This window comes from Prunus persica, chromosome G6 (genome assembly GCF_000346465.2).
Source record: "Prunus persica cultivar Lovell chromosome G6, Prunus_persica_NCBIv2, whole genome shotgun sequence".
NCBI lineage: Eukaryota > Viridiplantae > Streptophyta > Magnoliopsida > Rosales > Rosaceae > Prunus > Prunus persica.
In genome coordinates, this window is record NC_034014.1 from 23,410,910 (window position 1) to 23,420,062 (window position 9,153).

Sequence of the window (9,153 nt, forward strand, 5' to 3'; positions counted from 1 at the left end):
GTCATTACGATTTTTAAATAACCATATTATCCCCACCCTGCCGCCACCTGTCACAGGTAGGGGAGGAGAGAATCGTCTTATCTCTTGAGATCGTTATTGCGTGGAGGGAAAAGTCAATTCCTAACGGTATTAAAAAATTAAAATAATAAAATATTTTTTTATTTATTTACATTGCCCAAAAAAAAAACACTTGGAAATAACTGAAATATTCTTTTCATGGTGTCTGGTTGAATTCAATATTCTTTTTTTCTGCATTATAATTTTTATAAAAAGAGAAAAGAGAAATGTTTTTCACGACCTTTGAATTCCACTCCAGTTGCCCACAACACAAACAGACAGCTCTCCCATCACTACCTCCACCACCACCCAGTAGATATTTTATTTATTTATACATTCTGAATTGTATAAATAAATCCCATCTCATTTTGGTCCATTTGGAAACGCAAAACAAAAAGAAAAGAAAATAGAAAGAAGAAGAAAAGATTATTAGAGCTCTCAGACTCAGACCCAGACTCAGAGATGCAAAGATAAAGCAAAGAGAAAACAGAGCATCTCCATCTTCTTCTACTCGGCCAAGTACCCTGTTTTTGTAAGACAGGGTCCTCTGAGTCTGCCTAAAACCACTGCTAATAAGGCAAAACTCAAAACCCAAAAACCCAAAAAAGAAAAAAGAAAAAAAGAAAAAACGGGGGAATTGTGTCGGTGAATTTGGATTTATTTTGGGATTAAATTTTTTGTTTGCTTTTGTTGGGTTTCAGAGACGTGGAGGCTTACCCAGATGGCAAGCTTAGTGGCCAAGTAGCATGCAAACCCTCTACCCCCCAAAAAGCAGCCCACTCGTTTTGCATTCTCACACCCACAAAAACCCAAACACCAAACCCCACAACAATTGAAGAACCAAAAGAAGATGGACGGTGGAGGAGGTGCGGCAGAAACTAATAGGAAGCGAGGGGTTGAGAACGACAAGCCGTACAAGGGGATAAGGATGAGGAAGTGGGGCAAGTGGGTGGCTGAGATTCGAGAACCCAACAAGCGCTCCAGAATTTGGCTCGGCTCCTACTCCACCCCCATCGCCGCCGCTCGGGCCTACGACACGGCCGTTTTTTACCTGCGGGGCCCGTCGGCGCGCCTCAATTTTCCCGAGGCTCTGCCGGTCGAAGGCGGCGGCGTAGGCTGCGGATGCGGCGATATGTCGGCGGCTTTGATACGCAAGCGGGCCACCGAGGTCGGCGCCCGAGTCGACGCCGTCGAGACGGCTATGCGCCACCACCGTGGTGGCACCGCGGCGCCAAACGGAGGTGCCGCTGAGATTAAGCCCTGCGTGGGTGGATTCGTGGATCGGGTCGACCTGAATAAGATGCCCGACCCGGAGAATTCGGACGGTGACTGCGAGTGGGAGACGAATTAGTGAGAGAGAGAGAGAGAGAGAGAGATAGAGAGACTATGTTAATCTTCATCTCTTTGTTTCTGAAATTGAGGGGTGGCTTTGCTAACATGCGCAGGGGAGGTATGTGACGGCTGAAGCAATGATGAAGCTTTCGTCCTGGTCCTGGATTAGAGAATTAGAATTAGCCTACTGTATCCGTTTTTTTCCTATCCTTTTTCTTTTCTTTTCTTTTTTGTTCAGAAAGATTTTTGCATTTTGATGGAGAAATTTTGGCCCTTACGAAAACGTGATATAAGATGTAAATTATGCTAGAAAATTAGCTAATTTTCCCCTTTTGCTGTGTATTTATTCCTTTGTTTTAATTTTAATTTGTTCCTCCTAGTTGGAACTTGGTGGGTGAGAGATGTAACTTCCAAGTGGTATTTTGGTAGGGAACTGGTAATGGGAATTTTGATGGAACAGAGCAAAAATGGAATTGAGAGAGAGAGAGAGAGAGAGAGAGAGAGAGAGAGAGGTTGAGAAGAGGGGAGCAGAAAGGGCCTACAGGGAGGGGGAGACAAAGGGGGCCAGGGCTAACCACTAAAGCTATAACTACTACTGGAGAAAAAAGCAATTCAGATTTGAGAGTTAGGTATTTCCTGGTTCTCACCACTGTAGCTGATTCATTGATTGTGAATTATATGGGTGGGATTATCGATTTCAATTATATGGGATTGGTATGGGTGGTGGTGCACTGGCGGTGGTGATGTGGTAGGGTTTTGGTTTTGGTGGGATGGAGGGGGAAGGGCAAATTGGGTGCGTCATCGTGATTTGATGGTTGTGCATAGTGTGCCCTTTATCGATTTTGTCCCCCTAGCTAATGCCTCTCTCATCATCAGTCTCAGATTCTATTTCTGGTCAAATGACACTATTGCCATGTCTTGCTCTATCCGTCTGTGCTCCTGGACAAGGACAATTACATTAGCAATGGCTGCATAGATTTTAAGAGCACACACTGATTTTGGCTGGTGCAAATTATGGATTAGCTGTAACCCATGTTTTTGGTTTAATTTAACCATTTGCATGCTACTTTCCACTAAACGGCAACGATTAATCCACGATTAGCGGAGAATCGGGTATATCTTACTATGCTAATGTGATTTGTTAATTATTTTTTAAAAAGTTGCTCATATCTCAATGATGTAGATGTTCTAGGTTAGCTAAATCTACATGCACCGTAGTTCAAATTTTCTCCAATGGATGACCTTGTTGATTGTTACTTCCAAGGAAAAGAAATATACACTTTCTCTAACACCTCAAAGATTTGATTGATTGTAGTTCCACATGTTCTTTTCATCATGCGTATCAAAGGGAAAATCTTTTAAATCCAATGAGGCAATCATTTTGACTATCGTACATTTTCTATTCTTTTTTATACGCACAAATGCGCAACAATAATAGAAGTCCAATAAAGAAAGATAAAGTCTACAACCTCCCCAATTCAACCATTTGTTCAACAACTAGTGCGGAAAATTTGGCAATCATGAAACCAATCCAATGGCCGCTTCAGTTCAACAAACGCAGGACAGCATCTAGACTATAGAGAAATGATATACATGTGCGCATTGTGTGTGGTTGTCAACGGGTTTCGAGACGAATTTCCATCAACAGCTAACCACTCAAACTGTTTCTTTTCCTGTCCCTTCTCAGGGACAAGCAAGGATGGTCCATAAACCCTTAATCCTGGTAGGGTTCTGTGTTATTCATAATTAATACAACCTCATTGCTGTTTTACACAACCACGTTGTCAAAATTGCGCCTATAAAGAAGACCAGCTCCTCCAACATCTTCTATAATTGCACCATAAACATCTGGAACGAAAGTTGATCCTTATGTGTTTGGCTGTTATGTTTTTGATTCACTAGCATGTTTTATTTGAAGGGCTGCTCTTATGATGTTTCCTCTTGTAATAATTCCTACCTTTGTAGCGAAAACAGTGGCATATCAGAGATACAGAGAGTATTATGGTGACAGCGAAAGAGAGATCAAGAGAAAATAATGCATCTCTTATCTTACCAGCTTACCGCTGTCATCTACAACTGGAAGTCTGCGATATTTTGTCTCGAGCAATAATCTGACATCAGATAACAAAAATTAATCCTTTCCGGCTAGACGGATAATAGGATGCAGAAATGGGAAAAAGTAGAGCAGGAAAACAAAACCTAGCAACATCCTCAAGATTAGTGGTTTCACTAACGACGACTGGGGCTGGTGTCATCAAATCGCCGACCACCTGCCCATTGGTTTTACTGAGCAAGTTCTGTACCTCGTTGAAAGTCTGCAACCATATCAATTAAAGAAGCATTTTTGTAAGGCAAAATATTTGTTGCAGAAATGGGAAAGTACTGGTCAGACTTCATTGAAGCTATCTTCGCAGGGAAGTAATTTCAAATGCTATGGAGCCAAAAGCATTATGCCTCTCTTGGGATATACGAGAAAAATAAAAGTGTAATAAAACTCTTAAACCACCCTCCAATTTACCCCCATTACTGAGATCTTTTGTTAAGTAGAATAAAAACAATATAAACAGATGCAGACAAACATCAAGAACAGTAAAAGATGAAAATATTTAAAGAAAATTTGTCACATACTTTCCAAGAGCTGTCCACTTCTGGAAACATGCTGTTGTCGGTTCTTCCTTGACCTATCAGGTAAAATATTTGGACGGCTGTATTATGTAAGAGATGACCATCTTGATCATTGTGCACAGAAAATCATACAGTTCTGTTTGAGATCATAGCACCTCACCATACAGAAAGGAGTAATCCATAGCCAAACACGTCATTTGTAACCAATTCTATCTATATTGCAATTAAATAAACTTAAAATGAACTGATTTCCAATTCATTTCATTTGTTTGAAACTTAACAGAATAACTGAGTTGAATTCACTGATACCGAACAAAACAATAGAAGAAACAAATGAATATGGCCCTAATAAAATTACACTTCTTTAACCAGATAACTGTTACGCACTGGCACAGTTGTAATATGCAAAAGTTGCAGAGACTGGAAGTAATTGATTTACGTCTCCAAACAGAATTAACAAATATTAAAACAAACAAAAATTTAAAAATAGTTTTTTTAATATTTTTTTATTTATTTATATATATATATTTGAAAAAGAACATGATAGTCCATCAAACGAAGTCCCAACATCACTAGCCCAAAAAGGAGAATACAGACAGACATCAGGGTCATCCATTCGAAATTCGTATGCCACACCAAGAGAAATAGGAGGATAGTGATTGAATGACTGAAGACCAATCTGGTGTTCTCTTATGTCTTTAACATATGCATTAATGTGAGTTAAAACCATTTGGTTTCGATGAGAAAAATGGGTAGATGAGTGATTGAAGGCCAGAGAGAGAGAGAGAGAGGGGGGGACAGAGATCTCTTTGAATAATGAAAAAACTGGGAGGGCAGCAGTGGAGAGACTAGAAGGGGATGCAGGGATCTCGTTAGAATGAGAAAAAGGATCACAACAGATGAATGGAACCATGAGAAAATCCAATCTACTTTGGTCAGACTGGAACCTGTATGGAAATCTGAATATTTCCCCACCAAAAAAATTCGAATTCTAAGGGCATACCTATATAACTCAGTTGCAACTGAACTGAAGCAGTGAATTCCTTATTCTGCAGAGGTTCCAAACAGGATGTGAAAGAAATTCAACTATTCCAGACAATCATACTTATAAAACTCCTCAAACTACACGGCCCATTTTATGTAGTTTATAGGGAAACAATAACATTTTGACCTTTTTGTAAGGGATGTGAATTACTATGTGATCCTTGCCCGACACTTTGACACCTCTTTTTTCTCAATGATAAAACTAAATACTCTGCTAGCCAAAGTGAGTACACCATGATTTGCGCTTATGTTTCTTTATGTTAAGCTTAGCTGTAACCCAAGGTTTCACACAGGAATTTTCAAATTCCATTTAATATTAATCCTATAAAGAGCTATATCCTTCACTAAATCTCTTGTGGACATATCCTTCCTAATCAATTCCACCAATGCCATTCTTGGTATCCATCTACTGTTCAATTCTCCTCCTTGCCTTATTCTTTCACAGAGTGCATTTGTATCTTCACATTGTATATGACCAGAAAATCATAAATTCCCTCATTTTATCATCAATCGAAGCCACCCCTACCTCAGAATGAATATCCACATCCACCTCAACGTCCTCATCTACTTTAATTGGATGTAAAATAATGTCAATAATGTCAAATGTATACAAAAAATAAAATAATGTATACTATCATGCATATCAGCCAAAATAATGCATGTCAAACAAACTTAGCTTACAAGATTCAGATCACCCTTTTTCAAGTGGTGGCCTAACTATCAAGTAAATGATACATAGATATGATCATAAATCAAATGAAGATGAAAATGAGAGAAAACACCATGAAATCTATTAGAGATAACTTGAATGAAAAGGCAAAATTTGATAAACCAAAAAATAAATAAATCTAAGATATAATTTTACATATTAAATTACCTGATATGGTGTCCAATGCTAATAAGTCATAATCTGAAACAAGACCGACCTGCATCAAAAAAAGTACCACTGTATATTAGTTGCTCAATCATATAAGCACAAATCAAGAAACAGATACTGACTAAACAATGAGGATGGTCACAACTTCTCAGAAAAAGAAAGACGTTTTTGTTTCTATAACATTAACATGAGAAAACGCAGGAAATTCCATTGGGGTTGCGAAATAGACATATGTGTGTTTGCTTGAATGCAGGCCGCATGCATACACTATTATGCTGAGCATATTGCAGATATGTTTCAAAACGAACAAAGCAGGTGTGTGAATTCTTGATGCTTGAGGTCATAACAAAATCCTGAACCAACCAGGGGGAGGAGAGCAATGCTCCACGAGAAAAAAATTCCTGGTCCATTCACCGTTCCAATGTGAATACCTAATCCTCACTTACAATCAGAATTACATAATGTACCTTAAGTAAGACAATACTTTTTTCTTCTTCTTTTTGGTTTACAAGTAAGACAAGACTTTGATATATAAGTTCAAACATCGCAAATTGGAAATCATTTGAAAGTCTGGTACTGAAATTTGAAAGAGAATACATGGAAACACAAAGTGTTGGAGAAAGAAGGGAGATGAAAAGTGAAGACCTACCAATTTCCAGTCGTCGTCGATCACTGGAAAACCAGTGATTCTGTTTTCTACAAGAAGTTCTATAGCTGTAGGCATAAAAGCTAATTCCATCAGAAAATGAAAAATCTACAAAACTGCACTAATAAGCTTCACCTCATACAACAAATAGTACCTTCATCTACAGTAGTTGTGGGCTTAACCACACGCAAATCCTTTCTAGGCGTCATAAAATCGCCAACTACATGAATTCCATTCTTTTCCTGCACATTATCAGGTAAACCAGACGCAATTCTGCCCATCACAACAAGTGATCCAATTCTAGCCAAAGACACAAATTAAGCTACATTTTCAAAATTTCAACCGTTTGAATTCGATTTGATCAAACACCTTCAATTACAAATTCTAATCAAAATTACTCAGATGAAATTCGGAGAACGGAGTGGATCAGAAAAAAATACCGGTACGGAATTAGACGTCAAGGCGGCGCTGGCGGTGACATTGAAGGACCTCCGGAGCCCCAAAGCGCGACACGTGGCGACGGAGATTGAGAATAGGCGTCGGTCTGGACGGCATAGCAGCAGGCACGGCAGCCGATTAGCCGGAGAAGAAACGGAAGCTGTGGAATTAGGCAGGAGTGAAGGTTCTGGAACGAAAATCGAGGCCATGGCTGTGTCTAGTGGTGCTGGCAAGCAATTGTGTTTTGGTTTTGTTTATCAGCTGCGCGGCCTGCAGAGTAACCGCCCTGGGATCGAGACCGCGCTAGCTGTTAAATAGTAACGGATTTAAAAACTAATTTGACTGAGCTGACTAGGTTGCTACGTGGCACTCTCCGGTTTCAGGGTGGGCCAGAGAGGCGATCTGACGGTGGAAATTGCGTTATCAGTTGTGATTGGGTTTGGCATCACTCATAGGGAGAAATTATACAATAGTACAGATATACCACGTCAATTTATAGTACTCCCACTCAAATATTGTTATATGTTCATTTTTAAAATTTAATTATTTTCTTTTTTACGGTTGGGCTTCTTAATTTTTATATTTTGAAATAGAAAAAAAAAAATTAAAGACTTGATAATAAATTTATATATTAAACCCAACAGTCCTCTTCTATTAAGGGATTCCTCAAATAATTTTATTTGAGGGACGCCCTTTAGGGTATTCTACAATTTTTTTCTCAATAATTCAAACCATCTATTTTTTAGTTATTCATTCATAGATCATCCTTACAAAAAATTAGACAAATTGGAAACCTTTTTGACATCCAATTGTGTCTTACAAAATCAATGAACACGGTGTTTTAAGAAAGTACTAAAATTTCAATAACTCAATTGAGTGGTCAAATGATATCGGATTCAAGTGATTTTTTGTAGAGATGATCTTTCAATGAGTATCTACAAAATAAACGGTTTGGATTAGTGAAATACAATTCGGAGTGGGGCCTACAAGGGGTATCCCTCAAATTTAAGGGATCCCTCAATAAAAGCTCTCTGTTAAACCCAATATATATATATAAAAGAGTATTGCCCCAACCGCAGCACCACTCCAACCCAACGAACCTAATCCCTAGTACCTGCCATGATCAAAGGGACTCTTGATTTGGAGTTAACACTTTGTCCTCAGTCCACTCCCGCCCGCCTAACCAAATACTCTAACGCCGATTGGGCCGGTTGCCCCGACTCTTGCCGCTCCACCACCGGCTACTTGATATACTTGGGTAGCAATCTGATCTCCTGGTGTTCCAAAAAGTAGCCCACAGTATCCCACTCCAACACATAATCTGAATACTGGTCCTTAGCCCATGCGTGTGTCGAGAAAACCTAGTTGTCTTATCTGCTCGTCGAACTTGGTGTTCATCTCCAATTTCCAATTTCTCAGCACTGCGACAATCTCTCTGCCACATACTTGGCAGCCAATCCCCTTTTTCACACTCGTACTCGTCATATCGAGCTCGATTATCACTTTGTGCGAGAAAAGGTCTCCTTAGGCAGCCACTGAGTCTGTTTCATCCCTTCCATTGATCAACTTACCGATCTTCTCACCAAACCTTTTCACAAACCGTGTCATCATCTCCTTCGTTCCAAACTCGTCCGGCCTTGCCCGTCCAGTTTGCGGGGGGTGTTAGTGCAGCAATCAAGCCCAGTCAACTCTCCTCCAATTCCTCTACAAGATCTTCTCCTTCATTGCCTTGATCAGATAATAGCTGTCACTGATTCTAATTACTGATTAATTGTAATTGATTGTATTTCATATTTCTTACCTTTTGTATATCTACTAAAGTGTGTATATAAGCTGTATCAATGCTAATGAAATATTGATCGGGAAATTCTCCTTTACAGTAATCTAGCTTATGCACTTATTTTATTTCAAGTTTTAATCTAAAGACTCTAATGGAAAGTCAAGCACAAACATGACTAGCATATAATCGCTTTTTAAAATCCCATCTTTTTAAAATTACTCTAAACTAATCTAATCACTCAACAAAGAGACCTGAACTACTTTAACAAGCCCAACAATTGCGTCATAGGAAGAACAATGGATAAAGCCTAGGAAGAACAATGGACCCCCGCAGTTCATCATATTACTCTTTTGT

At 39.2% G+C, this 9,153-nt stretch overlaps 2 protein-coding genes across 3 annotated transcripts; one reads left to right on the forward strand and one right to left on the reverse strand.

Moving 5' to 3' along the window:
* LOC18773759 (ethylene-responsive transcription factor ERF011) lies at positions 261 to 1,789 on the forward strand. The gene has a single exon (XM_020566665.1). It carries the CDS (start codon positions 908 to 910, stop codon positions 1,406 to 1,408), a length of 501 nt encoding a protein of 166 aa, XP_020422254.1. The 5' UTR covers positions 261 to 907; the 3' UTR covers positions 1,409 to 1,789.
* LOC18772961 (CBS domain-containing protein CBSX1, chloroplastic) lies at positions 2,732 to 7,539 on the reverse strand. 2 transcript variants are annotated; one of them, XM_007206041.2, is made up of 8 exons: positions 7,022 to 7,539; positions 6,736 to 6,823; positions 6,585 to 6,649; positions 5,936 to 5,984; positions 4,018 to 4,070; positions 3,589 to 3,704; positions 3,451 to 3,500; positions 2,732 to 3,346 (listed from the first exon to the last, which is right to left on the reverse strand). In XM_007206041.2, exons 1-8 carry the CDS (start codon positions 7,226 to 7,228, stop codon positions 3,288 to 3,290), a joined length of 687 nt encoding a protein of 228 aa, XP_007206103.2. In that variant the 5' UTR covers positions 7,229 to 7,539; the 3' UTR covers positions 2,732 to 3,287. The 2 variants fall into 2 exon arrangements, with proteins under 2 accessions (XP_007206103.2, XP_007206104.2); XM_007206042.2 differs by having other exon boundaries at positions 3,443 to 3,500; positions 7,022 to 7,535.

What these genes read in the sequence shown, in the direction of transcription:
- LOC18773759 (XM_020566665.1), top strand. Translation starts at nt 908, where the DNA reads ATGGACGGTGGAGGAGGTGCGGCAGAAACTAATAGGAAGCGAGGGGTT.
- LOC18772961 (XM_007206042.2), bottom strand. Translation starts at nt 7,228, where the DNA reads ATGGCCTCGATTTTCGTTCCAGAACCTTCACTCCTGCCTAATTCCACA. An exon ending in TGACGTCTAATTCCGTACCG is followed by an intron (nt 6,824 to 7,021) that starts GTATTTTTTTCT and finishes GATAATGTGCAG; the next exon opens with GAAAAGAATGGAATTCATGT. An exon ending in TCGACGACGACTGGAAATTG is followed by an intron (nt 5,985 to 6,584) that starts GTAGGTCTTCAC and finishes TTTTTGATGCAG; the next exon opens with GTCGGTCTTGTTTCAGATTA.